The following is a 23,989-nucleotide window of genomic DNA, read 5'->3' as shown; positions in this document are numbered from 1 at the left end:
CCAAGATCCGTGACATGTTGCAAGTAACAGTCGTTGTGTGCTGACGGAGAGGGGAGAATTGAGCCATGTTCACAAACGGCCGGCACAGCTAAAGGCGTGGAACATGCAGCAGAACATCACTGTCATGGGTCCTACAGTTCGCATTGGTCTATAAGGCCACAAGACATAGGGGCAGAATTAGCCCATTCGGCCCATCGAGTCTGTCACGCCATTGGATAATAGCTGATTATACATTTCCCCCTCTCACCCCCTGCTCCTGCCTTCTTCCGGTAACCTTTGACGCCCTTCTTCATCAAGAATCTGTCGACCTCCGCTTGAAACAAACCCAATGACTTGGCCTCCGCTGCCGTCTGTGGCAATGTATTGCACTGATTCACCACCCTCATCCCTGTTGTAAATGGACGTCATTCCATTCCGATGCTGTGCCCTCTGCTCCGAGACTTTCCCACGACTGGAAACATCCTCTTCACGTCTACTCCATCCAGACCTTTCACTATTCGGCCCGTTTCAATGAGAATTTCCCACCCCCCCACCGTCCTTCCAAACTCTAGCGAGAACAAGACCAGAGCCTTAAAACGCACCACATAGGTCGATCCTTTTACCCCCGCGATCATTCTCCTAAACCTTTTGGAGCCTCTCCAACACCAGCACATCTTTCCTTCGATATGGGGCCTAAAACAGCTGTTTAGCAGAACAAAAATGACCAATACGCGGACCAAATTATCGGTGGCGAACACTATGTCAAATTAAACCAATCCTTTCTGACTGCGTATGGTACATAACCTATCCATTCCCTCTATCTTCTTGTGCCCATCTGCAGGCCACTTATGGCATCGGCCTCCGCCACCACCAGCTCTGGAACCCAGCGCACTCTAGGCACCCACAACTCCCTGTGTCAAAAAAAGTGTTGTCCCGCACATCTCCTTCAAACTTTATCCTTCTCAAGTTAAAACTCTGCCCTCTGGTATTTGACATTTTCTCCCACGGGAAATAGATTCTGACTGTCAACCATATCCATGCCTCTCAGAAAATTGTAGATTTTATCAGGTTTTCCCCAACCTCAGACGATACAGGAAAGATAATCAAAAGTTGCCTAACCTCTCCTATTAACAAGGATGCTGTAACCCAGGCAGCATCCTGACGAATCTCTCCTGCATCCTTTCCAAAGCTTCCAAATCCTTCCTGTAATGAGCCGAACAGAACTGCACGCAATATTAAAGTGCGGCCGAACCAAAGTTTTATACAGCTGCATCTCCAAGTGCAACACAACCAGAGCTTTATACACAAATTATGTTCGTGTATTTCAAAGAGACGCACGCTTTGCCTGAAACAAAGTTATCGATTATTGAGACCAGCTACCTTTGTTGGTTTCAGATCAACTACCAAAGCCGCGCTTGGCTCTGGAAGAGGCGATGTTAAATTACCCTGTGCCGATATTTGCCAAATGCTCAGTTCCCATTTCATACTTCGGAGGCGTGTTCTCTTTGTATAAAGCTGGAGAAGAGAATTTCACTCAAACGCGGAAGCTGTTCGGCCACGACCGTTCGACCTATTTCAGTTTCCAAGTGGAGGAGGCAGTGAATTACACGTGTCAGTATTCGGTGGTGACATCTCGACGAGTGTACAAATCACCGCATAGTGATCCACTCTGGGTGCCCGCTGATGGTAAGTCACTCACCAGTGCATGTTTTTTTCCCCAGCACTCATTTAGAACTTCTCGTATGATTAAGTACAACAAGGAACACTGTACCGCAGATATGGAGAAACTCAGTGGGTCAGGCAGCATCTGTGGAGGGAAACAGACCAGCCGGTACCTTTCACAGAAGACGTCGATTGTCCATTTCCCTCCACAAGTTGTTGCCTCACCGGCTGAGTTGCTCCCTCTCCTTTGTGTGTTTCTTCAGATTCCTAGCACCTGCTGTGTCTTGTGTCTCCAAGGAACATCGCAGGTAAGATGAACAGGCGCAACATTGTTACAAGGCCCCACAAGGAAACGCAAGGGGGGGGGGTTGACACAACTATTGCGATGCAGTTGTACAAGACGTTGGCGAGGCCGCACTTGGGGTGTCGTGTTCAGTTCTGGGCACCTTGCTATGCTATAGGGAAGATTCTATTAAGTTGGAAAGAGTGCAGAAGAAATTTACAAGGACCTTGCCGGGACTCGACGGACCGCTTTATGGGGAGAGGTTGAGCAGGTTAGGATTTTATTCACTGGAGGGTAGGAGATTGAGGGGTGATGTTATAGACGTGTATAAAATCAGGAGGGGCGTAGATAGGATGAATGAACACAGTCCTTTTCCCGTGGTTGAGGAATCAAAAACGAAGGCATAGAGAGATTTGAGTGGAACCCGAGGGATACATTCTTCACCCAGAGGATGGTGCGTTTCTGTAAAGAGCTACCAGACGTAGTGGCTGAGGCAGGCACTTTAATAACACTTAACAGACCATTGGACAGGCACATGGATAGGAAAGTTTTGGACGGATATGGCCAAACGCAGGCAACTGGGGCCAGCTCCGCTGGGAATCTTAGTCGGCATGGATCAGTTGGGCCGACGGGCCCGTTTCCGTTCTGTGTTTCTCCATAACAATGTTTTAACCAGTAGTTTAATGGAGGAACGATAGAAAGGTTTACGAGAAGCATCACATTCGTTAGGTTCATGGTTTGACCACCATTGATTATCCATCGGTAAACCAATGCAAGTTGAACGAGGGTAGGGGGACTGAGTAAGAATAGATGGATGATTATAGATTGGTGGTCTTCGACGGCTAGAGAGCAAGAATGGGTACCGTTGGGTCGGCGGGTTGAACCGGATTTGATTGCAAGGCTGAAGAAGGAAGGCGTGATCTGGAAGTGTAGGGCTGACCGGATAATGGAAATGTTGAAGTTTGGAAGACGGAAACGGGTACGGGTGAAAAAAACCTACGGATTGGGCAGTCTGGGGCTGACCACCTGTTTGACGGCGAATGAAGTGAATTGTCTTGGGGTGAGGAGACGTTAAGGTTTGGCAGGGTTGCATGGAGAAGGGTCGTCATATAAACGGTTGACTGGTGGGCTCGAGTTGGGAGCGATACCAAGATCCTCAGGGCTTTAAGGAGGTAGGGTTGACCAAAAGTTGGAGATTTCGAAGGCCAGGGACGACCAATACTCGGAGGACTGGAGAGATGGGACTGGTTTATGATGAGCGGGTCTCGGAGGTTTGGATGGTCGGAGGGGGTAGCGTTGACTAGACCTCGGAATGTGGCTGTCCCGCGAGGAGAAGAGGACGTTAAGTCCTTGCAAGATTAGAGGGCCCGAGATATAACGGATGACGGGTTCCTTGGAACGGTCGAAGGTGTGTGAATCCGGTCCTTGAAGTTTGAGCTTTGGAGGACCGAGATTTGGCTGTTGGAGCTCGGGAGGACAGACCTTGGAAGATCGGAAGTGCGGAGATCCGGAACTGCCGTGGTTGAAGGCGGCGGGAACCGACCCAACCGGCTATTTGCATTAACGTTCCCCCAGTGCTGCGCTGTCTCGACCACCCGGCGTTTGCGGCAGTTATTAAATGAGCGGTGGTGAATAAGAGAAGGCGCCGTGACGAAGGCCATTCCGCCAGCGTGGGATGAGTTAAATGATTATGCCATATATTCAAGAGACAGGAGCATTGCTGATAACGTCGGCATAAGACGCCCTTTACAATTGGCTCTCTCGAACTGTCACAGTTCTTCCGGTGAATATCTGAAAGTTCTTTGAGTTGGGAGTCCAGAAAAAAGATCACGAATAAACATGGTGTGACATTTCTGAGATGTGCCTTGAAGAGGAGACTGCAGGCTGCGCAGTTCCCATGCGCCTTCCTCTCTATTCTTTTCTGATGGTAGAGGACACGCGTTTGGAACTGTTGGATACGTGTGGCGACGGGACGGTTTACACATGGTCTCACCTGCAGCTACGGTGCGTGGAGAGAAGGTAGTGGATATGGTGCTAATCAAGTGGATTGCTTTGTTCTGGAGCTTCTTCCATGTGGTCGGAGGTCTTTGTCCAGAGAATAATTTTGTGTGTTTCAGTGCGATCACCTCTCGTTCGTCCATACGCTAGAGAATCTGTCCAAAAAAGCCTCACAGGCGAAACCGCCCATGGGTGCATCAATTGCCGTAGTTTATTTATCGCCAGTATACTCGTTCTTGGGCAGGAAAACCAGGCGTAGAAGAGGTTTACAAGGACGCTACCTGGATCAGAGGGCAGGAGCGAGAAGGAGAGGCTGGACAAACTTGGGTTGTTTTCTCGGGAGCGGCGGAGGCTGAGAAGCGACCTGACAGAAGTTTATAAAATTATGAGAGGCTCAGGTCGAGAGTTAGAATCCTTTCCCCCAGAGTGGAAATGTCAAATACAAAAAGACACATGTATATTTTTTTCTCAGAGTGTGAGAGGGGAGAAAGTTTGAAGTGTTGTGCAGGGAATTATTCTTACGGTGCCTGAAGCTGGATGTCGGGGTGGCACAGGCACGGGAGCGGAGCAGTTAGACGAACACTCTGACTGCGCCAGCGACCCGGGTTGAATTCCGGCCGCTGTCTGTGAGGAGATTGTACGTTCTCCCCGTGTATCTGCGTCTGTTTCCTCCGGGTGCTCTGGTTTCCTCCCACATTCCAAAAGACGTACGGGTTAGGAAGTTGTGGGCATGTTATGTTGGCGCCGTGAGCGCGGCGACAATTGAGTGCAGCCCACAGAGAATTCCGCGCAAAAGTTGCATTTCACTGTGTGTTTCGATGTACATGTGACTAATACAAATAAAAATGACGTTTAAGAGGGTCTCAAAAAGGCACATGAATATGCAGAGAATGGAAGGGCATAGACCATGTGCTGACCGACGGAATTAGTGTAATTAGGCATCTTGAGCGGAATTAGTTCGGCACAACATCGTGGGCCTGTTCCTGTGCTGTACCGTTCTATGTTCTACGAAGATATAGCATCTACCTTGCTGTTGATTTTGGAGAAGGTACAGCAGTAAAGGTTACTTATTGCAAACATCGGGGACCCTGTTGAGACCGCTGCTGAAACGCTTTGTGCATCAGTGTTAGGTTTGGGGTTCAGCCAAAAACCAAAACAGACCAAACGTGTTGCAGAATGAGTCCGGGATGCTGGTACTGGGTAGTCAGGTGCAGCGAGTAGAGCACCGGAGACCCGGGTTTAGTACTGGCCTCCGGTGCTGCCTGTGTAGTATATGCACGTTCTCCCCGTAGCTCTTCGATTAATTACCCTCCCCCCTTTGGTTCAACAACGTTCACAGCGCAAACAAGGTGACCCCAGCGACTTCACCTTCAGTAAGACAGTGCTTGAAATACAATGAACAGAACTTCAGTTTAAAATATTTTAAACGTATTACTGAAAGCAAAAAAAGAAGTCCCCGAGTTTTCCAATCAGCAGGTCAGGCAGTGACTGTGGAGAGAGAAACACAATCAAAATTTTTGGTTTAATATAAAAAGAAGGAATGCTGGGAATATTCAACAGGTCAGGTAGCGACTGCGGAGAGAGAAACCTGGTCGGTTTCTTTCTCTGTGATCAACGGAACGCATTTCCAACCTGAAATGTTGTCTTTTTTTCTTTTTCCACAGACACAGTCTGGCTTGCTGAGGTTTTAAGGCATTCTTTGTTGTATTTCTTTTAGGTTTAAACCCGAAAGCTGCCATCATTATTGAAAGTTCTTATGCCAGGGAATTACATCAGGTACTCCAACGCGCACATACATAGAAACACGGGCACACACACACACACACACACACACACACACACACACACACACACACACACACACACACACACACACAACCATAAAGTCATACACGCAGACCCACACACACAGACAAATCATTTTCACAAAAACAGACACAAAGAGACACAAAGACAAACTCACACAACGATATACACACAGATACACTGACGCACAGACACACAGACATAAACACACACATACACACACACAGACACACACACACAGACACACACACACACACACATACACACACACACACACAGAAAAGTACAGCACGGTCGGGCCCTTCGGCGCACGATGTTGTTCCGACTTATATACACCTATTCCATTACGAATCGAATCCTTCCCTCCGACACAGCCAGTAACTCTCCGTTTTTCTTGCATCCATGCGCCTATCTAAGAGTCTTTTAAATACCCCTATAGCATCAGCCTCTACCACCACCCCCGGCAGTGCGTTCCAGGCACCCACAAATTTTTGTGTGAAAACCCTCCCTCTGGCATCTTCAAACATTCCTCCTCTGACCTCTCGTATTGGCTATTGCTGCCCTGGGGAAAAGGTGCTGGCTGTCCACGTTATCTATGCCCTTCCTAATTTTATACACCTCTATCAAGTCACCTGTCATTCTCCTTCCCTGTAAAGAGAAAAGTCCCAGCTCGATTGACCTTTCCATAAAAGTCAAGTTCTCCAATCTAGGCAGAATCCTGGAAAAATCACCTCTGCACCCTATCTAAAACGTCCACAGCCTTCTTATAATGAGGCGACCAGATGTGAACACAATACTCCTCGTGTGGTATAACCAGAGTTTTTGCACAACCACACTACCTCGCGGCTCTTGAAATCAATCCCTCGGCTAATGAAGACCAACGCACAGTACGCCTTCTTAACCACCCTATCAACTTGCGCGGCAACTTTAAGGGGTCTATGGACTTGGAGCCCATGGTATCTTTGTTCCTCCACACTGTGAAGAATCCTGCCATGAATCTTGTATTCCGACTTCAAGTTCGATTTTCCAAAGTGTATCACTTCACCGTATCTGCCGCTTCTCCGCCCAACTCTGCATCCTGTCAATATCCCATTGCAACCTTCTATAACCATCTACGCTATCCACAACCCCTCCAGCCTTCATGCCACCTTCGAACTTACTGATCCATTTCTCTAATTCCTCCTCCAAGTGTTCATCAAAAAGAGATGGGGTCTCAGAGCAGATCCCCGCGGACTACCACTAGTCACCGACCTACACGAAGAATGCTCTCTGTCTACTACGACCCTCTGTTTTTTTTTTGTGTGGCCAGACCAATTCGGAATCCACACAGCCAGGTTTCTATGATCCCATGCTTCACAACTTTCTGAATGGGCCAACCATGGTGAAACTTGCCAAACGCCTCACTGAAATCACACAAAGATATCCAGACACACACACACACACACACACACACACACACACACACACACACACACAACGACAAACAGACATAAAGACACAAAAGAGAAACTCAGTGTCCAAAATCTATTCCCCTGAATCTTGAGGCTATGTACCCCAGTTCTAGTCTCAACTACCAGTGGATACAAACTTCCTGCCTCTATATTGTATATCTCTTTCATATGTTTCTAAAAGATCCCCACTCATCCTTCTGAATTTCAGCAAGTATCGTCCCAGACGACTCAATCTCTTCTCATAGGCAAACTCTCTCATCTCCGCAATCAAACTGAGGAACCTCCTCTGCACTGCCTACAAAGCCAATAAATCTTTTCCTAAGTAAGGAGAACAGAACTGAACGCAGTCCTCCTGGTGCGGCATCGCCAGTACCCTGTACAGTGGCAGCATAACTTCCCTGCTGTTAAATTCAATCCCTCTGGCAATGTAGGCCAGAATTCCATTTGCCTTGTTGATAACCTGTTGCACCTGCAAACCAACCTTTTGCGATTCATGCACCAACACTCTCAAATCCCTCTGCATAACAGTTAGTTGCAATCTTTCACCATTTAAATAATAATCTTATCTTCTACTTTTCCTTCCAACGTGGAAGACCTCGCATTCACCAACATTGTACTCCATCTGCCAGACCCTTGCCCACTCACTTAACCTAGCTATATTTCTCTGCAGGCTCTTCGCATCCTCTGCACAATTTGCTTTTCTACTCCAGTTGGTGTCATCAGCAATCTTAGATACTCTGCACTCGGTCCCCTCTTCCATGTCGTTAATATATATCGTGAACAGTTGTGGGCCCAGCACCGACCCTTGCGGCACCCCGTTCACGACTGATTGCCAACCAGAGAAACACCCATTTCTCCCAACTCCCTGCCTTCTTTTGGTTAACCAATCCTCCATCCATGCTAATACATTACCCCCAACACCATGCATTCTTATCCTATGGATAAAACTTTAATGCGGCACCTTATCGAACGCCTTCTAGAAATCCATACATACAACATCTCCTGTTCCCCTCCATCCAGTTCACTCATTATATCCTCAAGTAACTCCAGTCAGTTTGTCAAACAGGACCTGCCCTTCTTGAATCCATGTTGCGTCTGCCTGATGGAACAATTTCTATCTATATGTCTCGCTATTTCATCCTTAATGATAGCTTCAAACGTCTGCCGAAGACAGACGTTAATATAACTGACCAAGAGTTACCTGCCTTTTGTCTGCATCCTTTTTTGAACAGTGGCATTACATTCGCTGTCCTCCAACCGCCTCAACCTGCCCAGAGTCCAGAAAATCTTGACAAATTATCACAAACGCATCTATTATAACTTCCTCCTTTTTATTCAGTGTCCTGGGATGCTCCCGTCAGAACCAGGAGACTGGTCAAGCTTTAGGCCCACTAGTTTGCTCATCACTACCTCTTTAGTGACAGCGATTGTATCGAGCTCCTCACCTTCTGTCGCATCCAGAACATCTCTCTTTGGCATGTTAGACATGTCCTCCACCGTGAAAACAGACACAAAATAGGCGTTCAAGGATCCGGCCAATTTCACATTATCCAATATTAATTCCCACTTCTCATCTTCCAAGGCACCTACATGAACTTTAGCCATCCTTTCCGCTTTATATAATTATTAAACCTTTTGCTATCTGCTCTTATGTATTGTTCTAACTTACATTCATCATCTATCTTCCCTTTCCTTATTGCTTGCTTAGTGGTTCTTTTTGCTTTTCAAGTTTTCCCAATTTTCCAATTTCTCACTACCCTTGGCGACGTTGTCTGCATGAGCTCTTAGTTTGATGCCTTCTTTGATTTCCTTGATTAGCCAAGACTGGCTCTCCCCACCCCTACTGCCCTTCCGTTTAACTGGAATATACTTCTGTTGAGCACCGCGAAAAATCTCTTTGGAAGTCTTTCACTGTTCCTCTACTGTCCTACCATATGGCCTGTGTTCCCAGTCTATGCTGGGCAACTACTCCCTCATCATATTATGGTCCGCCTTGTTTCGGCATAATACACTGGTTTGAGGTCGAACTAGTGCACCCTCTATTTGTATGAGAAATTCAATAACTCTTTGCAACAGGAGCCCCAACTGCACAATCGTTAATCTTACCTGTCTCATTGCCCGGGACAAGATCTGATATAACATTTTCCCTTGTACGTTCACTTGCATGCTGTTCCAGAAAGCTATCACGGATGTATTCTGTGACATCCTCGAGCAAATTGATTCGCCCAATCTATGAGCCCACCATGACAACTATCGTTCCATTCTTGCATGCATTGAATATTTCTTGGTTATTGCCTGTGCCACTGTAATGAGATTATTCGGTGGAATACAGACAACTCCCACCAGTACTTCTTTTCACTATGCTATTCCTAATCTCAACCCTGCTGGACTCGACATTCCGCTCCTTCGACTTTATATCATCTCTCACTATCGCCCTGATCTCATTCTTACGTAAGATCGTTACCCCACCTCCCTGACTTTCCTGCCTATCCTTCCATTTTACCCGATAACCTTAGATATTGAATTCCTACTTATCTCCAACCAGGATTCTGTACTGGCCACTAATTCATACCCCTTCGTACTGATTTGTGCCACAAGTTCACTCACCAATGTTCCAATAACATGCAATTCCTTTTAGAAGGTAGCGGTGATGCAAGGAGTCTTGGACCAGGTCGTTGAGCCTCCTTCCTGGAACTTGCGTGACGCCATTAGCTCGTGCCAGAACAAGCCCCACCCACGAAATCGCTGACGTAGAGCTGATCACCCAGCTTTGCCAGCTGTCAAGACTGCGAAGGGCCCGCAATGCGTCTGATGACCATAAATCGAAGAAAAAAAGATCTGAAAATATATCTAAGCACATATTGCACTTCAAAGTAATTAAAACTGTAATAAAAATCAGAAATATTTGAATTAAATGTTCTTAGCCTGACCTGTCGTTCTCATAGCAGTTCCAGTCTCTTTGAAATGAATTGGCTGGCGGATTCTGAGACAACGTTTCAAACTAAATTGCCCCACTCGGGGTTCCATAGTGGCGCAGCGCGCAGATCTGCTGCCTGATAGCTCCAGCGACTGCGCTTTCGATACCGACCCCCGGTACTGTCTGTGGGGAATACAGAGTTCCCAAAAAATGTGAACATAGGTAGGCAAAGTGGCGAAAAGGACGTTTAGCACGCTTGCCCTTATCGGACCAAACATTGAGTACCAGATGTATGAAGTCATATTCCAGCTGTGTACAGCGTCAGCTAGAACGGAACCGGAATGCTGAGTGCATTTCTGATCGTCAAACTACAGGGAGGATGTCATTGAGCTGCGGAGGGTGCAGGGAAAAATCACACGGACGTTGCCGGGACAGGAAAGCTTGACTAATGAGGAGAGACTGGATAAGCTGAGAGGTTATTTCCTGGAGCGAAGGAGGCTGAGCGGTTTGAATAATAGATTGGCTTCTCAAACGCTGGAGAGGGAGGGAGGGAGAGACAGAAGGAGAGAGAGAGAGAGAGAGAGGGAGAGAATGAATGTGTGTACATGTGCAAGTGTTAAATCTCCTCGATGTACTACTGGAACTTGAACTGCCAACATCCCCCCATCGTCACCTCCGCCTCTCTCTCATTCTACCTCTTCCCTCGCCCCCATTCTACCTCTACCCCCTCTCTCCTCACTTTGTCTCCTTTCTGTATCTCTCTCCCCATTCCTTCCCCAACATCCTCTCGTCTCTTCCCCTCATCTCCATCTCCGCTTTCTCCCCCTTTCTCTGACCTCTCTTCTCTCCCCCTCTCCATTATTACCCCTCTCCCCTTTGCCTTCACAACCTCCCTTCCCTTCTAAACCCTCCACCCCTCCTCCGACACCTTCTCGCCCTTGCTTCCCCCTGCCTTTCTCTGACGATATCTGGTGGCTGACGTGGTTTCCCGATTGCACCAACCCAGCACAAAAATGTTGGAGATGAGCCAGCTCGCTAAATTCTCACTCCTTCTTAAAAGAGAACATATGTGCTAACATTTTATTAGGCTCCATTGCAAACTCAGACCAGCCAAAACATCTTGAAGCAAATAATGCATTTAGGAAATGCATTAATGGGATTGCCAGCCATTAATTATGGAACAACAAGCATTTAGATAAAATAAGACAAGATAGGATTTCTTTTTGTGTCACATGTAAATCGAAACACACAGTGAAATGCATCCTTTCCGCATAGTGTTCGGGGGGCAGGGTGGGGCAGCCCGCGTGTAGCCACGCTTGCGTCGCCAACATAACATGCCCACAACTTCCTAACCCCGTGCGTCTTTGGAATGTGGGTGGAAACCGGAGCACCTGGAGGAAACCCAAGCAGACACACGGGGAGAACGTACATACTCCTCAGAGACAGTGGCTGGAATTGAACCCGCGTCTCTGGCGCTGGAATAATGTTTTGCCAGCTGCTATATGTCGATGCGATGAAAATGAGTCATTCGACCCATCGACTGATGCCGGCCACAAAGGAAACCAACTACTCATTAATGTTCACTATGATCTCCCCCCGCAAACCCCCCTCCCCAATCCAATCAACTCTGTCCCGATTTGACCTGTCACCTACAAGAAGAACAATTTGCAGCGGCTTGTTAATCCAGCAACAAATACGCCTTTGGGACGTGGGAGGAAACTGGAACACGCACGTGGACGGGGCCCAAGAGCCCACAGGGAGAACGCATGAATTCCACAAGCAGACAACAACGGAGGTCAGGAACGCACCCGGGTGACTTAACCTGTGGCGCAAGAGCTCCGTCAAGTGTGTTACTGTGCCATCCAACGTGTTCCCTTTTGTTGGATATTTTCATCCCACACAGCTCGATCTCAACGGATTATTCCACAGCAAGAAATTGGGCTCTATTTTTCAATAAGGGCCTGCCATTTAAACAAAAGAGATAAGGCGATGTTTTCGTGGGTCTCTAGAACTCTTTCCCCGAAAGGACGGTGGAAGCAGAGTCACCAATATTTTTTAAAAGGCAGATTTATGTTCGTATGCATGTGGGTGGAATTTTTACGGTTGTTGATGTTAAAATTGACTGGTTTAGCTGTGCCGATCGGCAGAGTGGCTCTACCGTTCCTATTCAGGGTGACTGCATATCCGCTGCATAATGGATAGATGTTAGGTCAGGCGCGGAAGAAAACATGGACTCTCCGCTGATTCATTCACATTGCGCCGGTGGGAGCGCGGAGCAGCAGATCCATCCCTCTGAGATAACGCGCTGCACCGGAGCCCTCGCAGGTTGAATTCACTTCCATCGACACGCATATCGGGCTGCTGGAGACAGCAGATCAGCCAGAGAGAGCTTGACGGCCGCCACCTACCGACAGACCGGCGAGGGAGGAAGCTGGTCTGAGCAAGCGACCGGTCGGAGGAAGTCGGAGTGAATGTGAGCACTCGTTTCCCAGTGTTTGAACTGAGAGAGATAGTTATATAGATAGACAGACAGATAGGTAGATAGATAGATAGGTAAGTGGGTAGATATATAGATAGATAGACAGACGGACAGACAGATAGATAGATAGACAGGTAGATATGTAGATAGATAGACAGACAGACAGACAGACAGACAGACAGACAGACAGACAGACAGACAGACAGACAGACAGATAGATAGATAGATAGATAGATAGATAGATAGATAGATAGATAGATAGACAGACAGACAGACAGACAGACAGACAGACAGACAGACAGACAGATAGATAGATAGATAGATAGATAGATAGATAGATAGATAGATAGATAGATAGATAGATAGATAGATAGATAGATAGATAGATAGATAGATAGATAGATAGATAGATAGATTGGCAGAAAGATAGCCAGATATATATATATTGGGTCTGTATTATTCGGAGCTGAGAAGCACGAGTATTGATCCTTTTGAAACACGTGGGATTCTAACTGGCATGACAGAGGAGATGTTTAAATGTTTCCGTTCGCGGGAATCTCGAATAAGGGGACATAGTTACAAGGTGAAATCCTGCTATCTAAAAGAGATGACTCGAAATTTCTTCTCCCAGTGTGGCGTGGCTATCTGGACTTGTCTGCCCCGGATTGAGGAGGAAATGAGATTACTGGAGCCATTTAAAGAAGAGGTGCGTGATTAGCTGAAAGAAAGGGGGGTAAATGCTACTTGGAACTGGCACAGAGGAGCAACTAAGGCATGGGGCAGGTCAGTCATGATCATATGAAATGGCGTGGCAGGTCTGAGGCCCAAGGATCGTTCTCCTGCTCCTGTGTTCTGGTGTGTTCCTTCGTACCTTGGAATTGGAGTTGAAGCAAATCATCTTCGACTCCCGGCAACTGTACGAGAAGTAGGAACAAAGTGGGCAAAGTCATCTTGCTTAGTCAGAACCAGATATTTTATTGTAAAGTGAAATTTGTTGTTATTGGGTTTGGCACCGAGTCAGAGGCACGTGCAAAAGGCGCGAGATGAAAATGAGAGCAAAACCCTTCAGATGCTGGAGATCTGAGGCAAGATCAGAAAATACTGCAAGCACTCAGTCAGCCAGGCGGCACTTTTGGAGACAGTAGCAAAGTCAGAACTGGGAAAGAGAAATAAAATTAACAGCAAGTTGGGAGAAGAAATTTCGAAGCATCTCTTTTAGATAGCAGTAGTTCATCTTGTAACCTTGGCTCCTTATTCGAGACTCCTGCGAACGGAAACATTTAAATAGCTCCTCTGCCATGCCAGTCAGAATCCCACCTGTTTCAAAAGAATCAATACCCGTGCTTCTCAGCTCCGAAGAATACAGATCCAATACCTATCTTCCTGCCAATCTCTCTCTCTCTCCCTTTCTTTCTCTATCTATCTATCTATCTATCTATCTATCTATCTATCTATCTATCTATCTATCTATCTATCTATCTATCTATCTATCTATCTATCTATCTATCTATCTATCTATCTATCTATCTATCTATCTATCTATCTATCTATCTATCTATCTATCTATCTATCTATCTATCTATCTATCTATCTATCTATCTATCTATCTATCTATCTATCTATCTATCTATCTATCTATCTATCTATCTACCTATCTATCTATCTACCTATCTACCTATCTACCTACCTACCTATCTACCTACCTACCTACCTACCTATCTATCTATCTATCTATCTATCTATCTATCTATCTATCTATCTATCTATCTATCTATCTATCTATCTATCTATCTATCTATCTATCTATCTATCTATCTATCTATCTATCTATCTATCTATCTATCTATCTATCTATCTATCTATCTATCTATCTATCTATCTATCTATCTATCTATCTATCTATCTATCTATCTATCTATCTCTCCATCTATCTATCTATCCTCCCGAGAAGATGGCGGGAGGATTAGAGAAACGGAATGCCATTAGTAGTGCGTGCTGCGATCAAATAGGATAATATTGCATTTGGAATTGAATTTGGAATTGGTTTATTATTGTCACTTGTACAGAGGTCCGGTGAAAAACCTGTCTTTCATACCGTACATACAGATCAATTCATGACACAGTGCATTAAGGTAATACAGGGTAGAACTGTAACATAATGCAGAGTAAAGTGTTGCAGCTACATAGAAAGTGCAGTACAAGTAGACAATAAGGTGCATGTTCAAAAACGAGGTAGATTGTTAGGTTAATACTTCATCTTATCGTGTGAGGGGACGGTTCATTTGCTTTATTACAGCGGGAAGAAGCTGTCCTTGAGCCTGGTGGTACGTGCTTTCAGGCTTTTGAAAGCACGTACCACCAGGGTCAAGGACAGCTTCTTTCAGGCTTTTGAAAGCACGTACCTCACCCCTCTTTCCCATCGACACAAATTTAAGTTGGTAAATTGGTCTATCGTTGTTACATGTACCGAAGTTCGGTGAAAGACGTTGTTTTGCGTGCCATCCGTTTCATAACAACAGTGCAATGAGGTAGTACAAGGGAAATGCAATAACAGAATACAGAATAAAGTGTTGCAGTTACAGAGAAAGTGCAGTGCAGGCAGAGAAGAAGGTGCAAAGTCGTAACTAAGTCGATTGTGAGGTCAAGAGTCCATCTTATTGCACCGGGGAACCGTTCAATAATCTTATGACAGCGACTGGCCTTTTCCTACCCCACTGTGAAGTCTCAGATTCAGGACCAGAATCAGGTTTATTATCACTGATTTAGATGATGTGAAATGTGTTGTTTCGCGGCAGCAGTACAGTGCCAGACATAAAAATCACTAGAAATTACAAAAATAAATAAATAGTGCAAAAGAGGAATAACCAGGTCGTGTTCACGGGTTCACGGTCCGTTGAGAAATCTGATGGTAGAGGAGAAGAAGCTGTTTCTGAATCGTTGAGTGTGGGTCTTCAGGCTCCTGTACCTGCCTCAACTCCTATGGTCGTTACGATAAGAGGGAATCTATAATAAAATCGCCAGCAAAACGCACGGTATATGGTAGGGTCCTATGGAGTGTTTTGGAACAGTGGGATCTAGGAATGCAAGTGCAGAGGTCGCGGAAAGCGTCGTTACGGGTAGATAGGGTGGTGAAGAAGGCTGGTGAAGCACGCTGGCCTTCGGTTCGGGCATTGAGTACAGGAATTGGGTAGTTATGTTGCAGTTATGTAAGACGTGGGTGAGGCCGTACTTGGAGTATTGTGTACCGTTTTGGTCACCATTTTATGGGAAAATATATTATTAAGCTAGAAGGAGTGCAGAAAAATATTTACCAGGATATTGCCCGGAACTATAGGGACCTGAGTTACAAAAATAGCTTGCGTAGACTGTGATTCTATTGCCTGGAATGTTGGAGATTGAGGAGAGTCCTGACAGAGCTATGTAAGATTATGAGGGGAAAAGACATGGTGAAAGCCCATAATCCTTACCCAGGGAGTGGGTGCCAAAAACAAGAGGGCATAAGTTGAAGCTGAGAGGCCAGAGATTTAAAAGGTTCATCAGGGGCAGATTCTTTACGAAAGGGTGGTGCGTATTTGGACTGAGTTGCCAGAAACAGTGGTTGAGGCAGCCACATTCGCAACGTTTAAAAGCCATCTCGATAAGCACATGGGTGGGAGAGATTTAAGAGGTCTGTGGGCAAAACATGCGGCTAGCTTGCTGTGGATGAGAAGTGTTTAGAGGGCTGTGGGCAGAACGTGGCAAGATGAATCTAGCTCGCTGGGCAACACGGCCGGCATGGCCGAATTGGGCAGAGGGGCCTGTTCTCATGCTGTATGGTTCTCTGACACGAAAATTGAACAAATGACGCCCATCGTCTGTGGACAAGATCGCTTGTCGGTAATCATTCACTCGAACCAGGATAGTGAAGAGGTCACATGTAATATAAAATGTGGAGAAAATGGTGAAAGATTGAAAATAAGAAAGAAAAGTCCACGGAATTCACCACAGAGGCCTGTAGAGGCTGAGTTCCTTAATCTAATGAAGAAAGTCACCATGGATTTCGAAAGGGCTGAAGGGTTATTTGCAGACATCGTGGATCAGATGCAGAGGCAGATTACCAGCAATGCTAACGACATGGAAGGATGCCATTAAGCTGGAAAGAGTGCGGAGGAGATTTGGGAGGATGTTGGAGGGACTCGAGAGACTGAGCTACGGGGAAAGGTTGGGTTAATTGGAACTTATTTTATTGGAGCTTAGGTAAATGAGGCATGATACAAAATGAAGGGTGATATAAAATGAGGGGTGTAAAATTATGAGGGGCATAGATAGGGTGAGTGCGCACAGTCTCTTTCTAAGGGTGGAGGAGTCAAGAACTAGAGGGCACAGGTTTAAGGTGAGACTGAGAGACTTAATAGGAACCTGAGAGGCAACTTTTTCACCCAGAGTGTGGTCGACACGTGGAAAGAGCTGCCAGAGGAAGTGGTTGAAGCAGGTACATTACCAACATTCAAACGGTACTTAGACAGGTACACGGATAGGAAAGGTCTGGAGGGATATGGCCCAAACGCGGGGCAAATGCGGCTGACTTAGATGGGAATCTGGGTCGGAATGGAGCAGCTAAACCGAAGGTCCTGTTTCCTTGCTGTATGCCTCTATGACTCTATGCTTCTCAAGTGCTAGAAGAGCCGAATGGCTTACCAGTGCCCCGTTATTTGTTTCGATGAAGACAGAAGGTATGACACAAGAGAAACACTGTAAAGTTAATGGTTAAAAATAGCCCATTTTGTTGAATTACGGAGGTTTACGATGCAGTCAAACTCTCCCGTGCAGCGGAAAACTCGCTGCTTTTTGCTTTGGCTTTTTTTCCAAAATTAACCCTCTTTCTTCCAACACAATTCAAGCCTGATCTCAGTAATGTATCCTAGTGCTGAAAGCTTGACTCTGCTTTTCACTCCACAGATCATGCCTGACCTGTCGAACATTTCCAACATAACCTGTTTCCAATTTAGAACATAGTACATTACAGCACAGTACAGGCCCTTCGGCCCACGATGTTGTGCCGACATTTTATCCTGCTCTAAGATCTATCTAACCCTTACCTCTCACATAGCCCTCCATTTTTCTATCATTCATGTCACTGAGATGTCCTAAGTGCATCTGCCTCCACAACCTCTGCCAGCAGAGCATTCCACGCACCCACCACTCTCTGTGTAAAACACTTACCTCTGACATCCCCCCATAACTTCCTCCAATAACCTTAAAATTATTCCCCCTCCCGTTAGCCATTTTCGCCTTGGGAAAGAGTCTCTGACTGTCCACTCGATCTGTGCCTCTTATCATCTTGTACACCTCTATCAAGTCACCTCTCATCCTTCTTGTCTCCAAAGAGAAAATCCCCAGCTCGCTCAACCTATCCTCATAAGACATGCTCTGCAGTCCAGGCAACCTCCTGATAAATATCCTCTGCACCCCATATAAAGCTTCCACATCCTTCCTACAATGTGGCGACCAGAACTGAACACAATACTCCAAGTTCCGTAGAGCTGCAACATTACCTCTCGGCTCTTGAACTCAATACACCGACTAATGAACCCATACCCCGACTAATACCCCGGTTAACACAGCATTCGCCTTCTTAACCCTATCAACTTGCGCGGCAACCTTGAGGGACCTGAGTTTGACTCTACTATTGTGTTCACAGACGCCGACTGACCTGCTGAGACATAGTCCTAGAATCATAGAGATCTACAACACGGAAACCTCCACCTATCACACTGTCTCTTAAAAGTTGTCATTGTACGTGCCTCCGTTCTTGTTATCTGCCAACCCATTCCACACGTGTACCACACTTTGTGTATAATGTTCCCACTACATCTTTACCATCTCAGCTAAAGCCTATGCCCTCTAGTTCTTGATTCTGCAACCTTGAGAAGGATGCGGAGCATATTCACCCTATCTCTGTCCCTCATGATTTTTTGCCCTCCATAAGGTCACCCCTCTGTCTCCTATGCTCCAATGAGTAAAGTCCAAGCCTGTTCAACCTCTCCCTCTACCTCAGTCCCTCAAGTCCTGACAACGTAAATCCTTTCTGCACCCTTTCCAGTTTCGTAACATCTTTCGCACAGCGGGGCGACCAAAACGTAATGCAATGACCCAAGTGCGGCCTTGACATAATCCTGTACAACTACACAATGGCCTGACAACATTGAATTTTTTTAACATTTTCTGTTTTAACTTTCGACCTGAAACATTGCCTTTGTTCCTCCATCCACGGATGCTGCCTGTCCTGCTGAGTGTTTCCAAAGATTTCCTGCTTTCTTTGTGTTAACGGGCACACTGTTTCTGTCTGTTTGTGTTTCAGGTGATGTCAAGGTGAGACTTGCCGGGGGAACCAACGCCTGCTCTGGAAGGGTGGAACTCCATTACGCTGGCCGATGGCGGGGCGTTTGCAGCCAATACTGGGGTATCGAGCAAGTGGAAGTTGTCTGCAGGCAGCTGGGATGTGGGTTTGCCTTCTCCGCTCTCCACAATGCCAGTTACGGTCGAGGCACTGAGATGTTCGTTACGCACGAGGTCTGGTGCACTGGCTTCGAAAGCTCGCTGCATGAATGCAGATCTCGACCGTTCACCAGGCAGCGCAGACAGTGCGCCGTTTGCGCGGAATGTTCAGGTAAGAACGGGGTAGTATAACGTAAGGCAAAAAAAAAAATCCAGGTCTAATTTTTTGGCAAAGTCTTCACAGATCCGTCGATCTACTTCCTCACCAACATTTCACTGCAGAAAAAAAAACAAATAGACTGCAGATGCTGGAAATGGCACATTCCTCTGCATTGGAGAAACCAAGCGTCGACTGGGCGACCGTTGTGCGGAGCCCCTGCGCTCTGTCTTCAACGGCCGTCTCTTGCTTCCGCTCACACGTTATTTTGATTCTCCATCCCACTCCCACAGTTAATATTGCAGTTGTGTCCGTCATTGGTGAGGCCGCACTTGGACTACCGTGTGCGGTTTTGCTCACCCTGTTCTTGGAAAGACGAGGTTAAACTGGAGAGAGTGCAGAAAATATTTCAGAGGATGTTGCCAGGACCAGAGAGCCTGAGTTATAAGGAGAAGTTGGCCAGGCTAGGTTTTGATTCCTTCGAAAGTAACAGAATGAGGGGCGACCTTTTAGAAATGTTTAAAATTACTAGAGGCAGAGATAATACATTACAGCACAGTACAGGTTCTTCGGCCCACAATGTTGTGCTGACGTTTTATCGTGCTGTAAGATCTATCTACCCCTTTCCTACCACATAGCCCCCCCCCCCCATTTCTCTATCATTCATGCGGCTATCTAAGAGGCTCTGAAATGTCCGTAATGTATCTGCCCCCACAACCTCTGCAGGCAATGCGTTCCACGCACCAACCACTCTCTGTCTAAAAAAGAACTTACCCCGACATGCCCCTTAAACCTTCCTCCAATCACCTCAAAATCATGTCCCCTCGTGTTAGCCATTATCGCCCTGGGAAAAAGTCTCTGACTGTCCACTCGATCTATGCCTCTAATCATCTTGTACGCCCCTATCAACTCAAACGTTTAGAGTTATGAAAGGCACAGATAAGTCGGACTGTAACAGTATTTTCCCCAGGGTTGGGGAGTCAAAAAGTCGGGGACATCGATTTAACGTGAGAGGGGAAAGATTTAAATTCGACCTATGGACAACATTTTTTCACGCAGAGGGCGGTGAGTATATGGAATGAGCTTCCAGATGAAGTGGTTGATGCAGGTTCAAAAGTATCATTTAACATATGTACATGGGAAGGGGCGTTGACGTGGTTTGGAGGGATATGGGCCCAACGCAGGATATTGGGACTAGTTGGTTGGGCCCAGTGGTCTGCATGGTCTGGTTGGGCCGAAGGGCCAATATCCGTGCCGTATTGTTGTATAACTTCGACAGCGACCTGCCTATGTTCGGCCTCACCATTGCTACAATGAGGCCAAGCGCAAATTGGAAGGATAGTATCTCACATTCGAGTTGGGGATCTTCCAGCCTATTGGTAGGAACATTGAACTTTACAATTGCAGGTAACTCAACTGGCCCTGGTTGTGTTCTCCCACATATACCTGATTACCTGGGCTTCTTCTTCATTTGCTCATCTTTCTCCTCCCTCCTTTCCACCTGGTTCCGTCCGCCCATCATTGTTCTTCCTCTCGTCTGGTTCCACTATCACACCGCAGCCTCGGTACCACCCCGAACTCGTCCTGCTATATCCTTGCAGCATTCCCTCTTCCCTCTCAGTCCTGACGCAGGGTCTCGACCCGTCACGTCGACGTACGCCGTTTTCCTCCACGGATGCTGCCTGACCCGCTTGAGTTCCTCTGGATTCCACTTCAGGAGGGTGAGGTCAAGGGCACCCTGTACGGTGCCCTTCAGGGCACATTCAAATTCTCCCTGTGAATGTGGTACATTGTGAATGTGGTACAGGGCGGGATTACAGGGTGCGATCCCACATTCACAGGGTGGGATTACACCAGAGAACGCGCAGAGGAGAATTACCGTGTAGTTGCTCGGGAAGGAACGTTTCATGTATGAGGAGGGGCTGGATAGACTGGGTTTGTTTCCCATGGAGCGTGGGAGGTTGCGAGAGGGCCATCTCGAGGCATCATGGGCATGGATAGATTGAATGGTGCGAAAATCTTCCCTCAAACGGAGGTGCCAAAAACCAGGAGGATATTCGAGGAGTTAGAGGGTTACCGATGATCTAAGGAAGAACTTCTGCACCGTACTTTCTGAGGGGCTAGTGGAGGCAAGAACCCTCTCAGCATTTAACGTGTATTTGGACGGCCACAAGGTTAGCCATGGTATAGAAGGCTCCGGAGAAAGCGCTGGAAAGTGGCATTAGTACATATGGATTATTGATGATAGGTATGGACATGGTCGGCCGAATAGCCTGTTTCTCTGGAGTACGTCTCTGACTCTATGGCACAACATTGAGACAACACGGGGAATAGGTAGCTGGCAGGACGGGATGAATCCCACACCGAGCAACGTCCTCGCCAGCAGGGTTGGGGTAGGGGTTGTCGCTCAATAGCGGTTTTGCAAAGGACCTGCACCACCTTCTAACTAACCCTCCCAAGAGGGCGGGGGTCCCCTCCAAAGCCAATCCAACAACGCAGTTGTTCCCTTTTTCTGACGCTGGAAATTGTACTCCAAGAGCACATGCTGCTCTTAAAACAGACAGGGTACTCCTCAGTGAGGGTCAAGCCTACCTCATAGAAACATAAAAAAACTACAGCATAATTCATGCCCTTCGGCCCACAAAGCTGTGCCGAACATCTCCCTACCTTAGAAATTACTAGGCTTACCCATAGCCCTCTATTTTTCCCAGCTCCATGTACTTATCCAAAAGTTTCTTAAAAGACCCTGTCGTATTCGCCTCCACCACCGTTGCCGGCAGCCCATCCCACGCACTCACCACTCTCTGAGTAAAATACTTACCCCTGACATCTCCTCTGTACCTACTCCGCAGCACCTTAAACCTGTGTCCTCTTGTGGCAAGCAGTTCAGCCCTGGGGAAAAGCCTCTGACTATCCACACGATCAATGCCTCTCATCATCTTATATACCTCTATCAGGTCCCCCCTCATCCTCCGTCGCTCCAAGGAGAAAAGGCCGAGTTCCCTCAACCTGTTTCCATAAGTCATGCTCCCCACTCTAGGCAGCATCCTTATAAATCTCCTCTGCACCTTTTCTCTGGCTTCCACATCCTTCCTGTAGCGAGGTGACCAGATCTGAGCACAGTACTCCAAGTCTGACTTGGTCTGACCGGGGACCTATATAGCTGCAACATTACCTCTCGGCTCCTAAATTCAACGACAGTCGCTTGCCAGCACGAATCCTGCAATAGCACTCTTCTGTATTGATGCAGACCCTCCAATATTAAAGTTGACTATGAACATAATAGGATGGTCTGGAGTAAGTCCTCTTTTTAACACAATCCTCCAGTACAGCGTTCCTCCCTAATTCTGACCCTCCACCAGTACTGTCGACCTTTAGTGCTGACAATATAACAGTACAATACATTCTCAATACCACAGTCGCCTTTAATACTGGGACTTTAATAGTGCAGTCCTCCCTCAATACCCGATACTCCAACAGCACAGTTTACCCATGCAACAGTACAATACATTCTCAATACTGACAATGCAGTACTACAGTCCGCCTTTACTACTGGATCTTCAACAGTGCAGTTCCCTCTCAATACCCGACACTCCAACAGTATAGTTTACCCATGCAACTGTACAAATGCATTTTCAACACTGGCAGTGCAGTACTACATTCCGTCTTGTATACCGGGACTTCAATACAGTTTACCCATACAACAGTACAATACAATCTCAATACTCACTGTATAATAACAAAGCCTTATCCTAATAGTGAGCCTCCAAGAGTGCAGAGTCCAGTAATTCTGACCATTCGGCAGCACATTCTATTCTTACTGGTAGCAATCCAAAAATGTAATCTTCTCCTCAAAATGACCTTGTAACAGTACAGTGCTGCTTTAATATTGACCCTACAAAACTGCAGTATACCCCTATTGCCAACCATCGAGCAGTACCATACCCTCTTGATTCTGACAGTGCAATGGTCCCTTAATATTGACCTTGTGGTATTGGTCGTCTCTCGATAGCAACAGTATTTTGTTGCCCCAACATTAACCCTACAACTGTACAGTCTTCTATCAGTACCGAGCCCCAGCAGTGAGGTCCTCCATTCATGTTGACCACCCAACAGTAGACGGCATTCTTCAGCCTGATGGTATAGTCTCCCCTTAATTCTACTTCAACTCAACAGTCTCAGCAGTACACACCTCCTTTATCAACGGTAAACCACACTTTTTACTGCAAATACACCCGCACAGTTCTCCCTCGACACTGACTTTCCGAGATAACAGTCCTATCTGATCACTCCTTCTTCAACAGAGTACTGTATTCCCATCACTGCCTCTTTAACATAACTTTCCGACGTGAGCACCATCACTTCATGTGAACAGACCATTCTTATCACCGACCTTGCAAAATTTCAGTTTCCTTGACACTGATTCTCCAACTGCGCAGTCTCAGCTTAACACTGCGATTCTAGCAATACATAGCTCCCTTCAGATTGATTATCCAGGTGCGATGTCCTCTCATAGGGCTGATAGCAGTACATCCCTCACCTCCCTAATTAATTAGTAGTTGGTGTGTTATTGTCACATGTACCAAACTAAGTGAGAATATTTTTTTCCTGTCACGCTTACGATCATTGCATCTTGTGAGTATAAGGAGAAAGCAATAACAGGATTAGAATATAGAGTTACAATCACAGAGAAAGTGCATTGCAGGCAGACAATAATGTGCAAAGCCATGATGAGGTAGATTGTGAGGTCAAGAGTCCATCTTATCTTGAAAGAGATCCC

General features: G+C 46.5%; 1 protein-coding gene across 7 annotated transcripts in view; it reads left to right on the top strand.

The window, feature by feature from the left end:
* Positions 1-23,989, top strand: part of LOC127566442 (uncharacterized) — a 190,012-nt gene that overhangs the window by 106,595 nt on the left and 59,428 nt on the right. For all 7 annotated transcript variants that reach the window (XM_052008861.1, XM_052008855.1, XM_052008858.1 and 4 more), the window contains 2 exons: positions 1,375-1,665; positions 18,916-19,224. In XM_052008861.1, coding sequence (XP_051864821.1) covers positions 1,375-1,665; positions 18,916-19,224 — 600 coding nt within the window. The remainder of the gene's footprint in view (positions 1-1,374; positions 1,666-18,915; positions 19,225-23,989) is intronic.

The sequence above is a fragment of the Pristis pectinata genome, chromosome 41, assembly GCF_009764475.1.
Source record: "Pristis pectinata isolate sPriPec2 chromosome 41, sPriPec2.1.pri, whole genome shotgun sequence".
Classification (NCBI taxonomy): Eukaryota; Metazoa; Chordata; class Chondrichthyes; order Rhinopristiformes; family Pristidae; genus Pristis; species Pristis pectinata.
The sequence above is the reverse complement of the archived record's forward strand: the minus strand, read 5'-3'. Positions and strand labels throughout refer to the sequence as shown.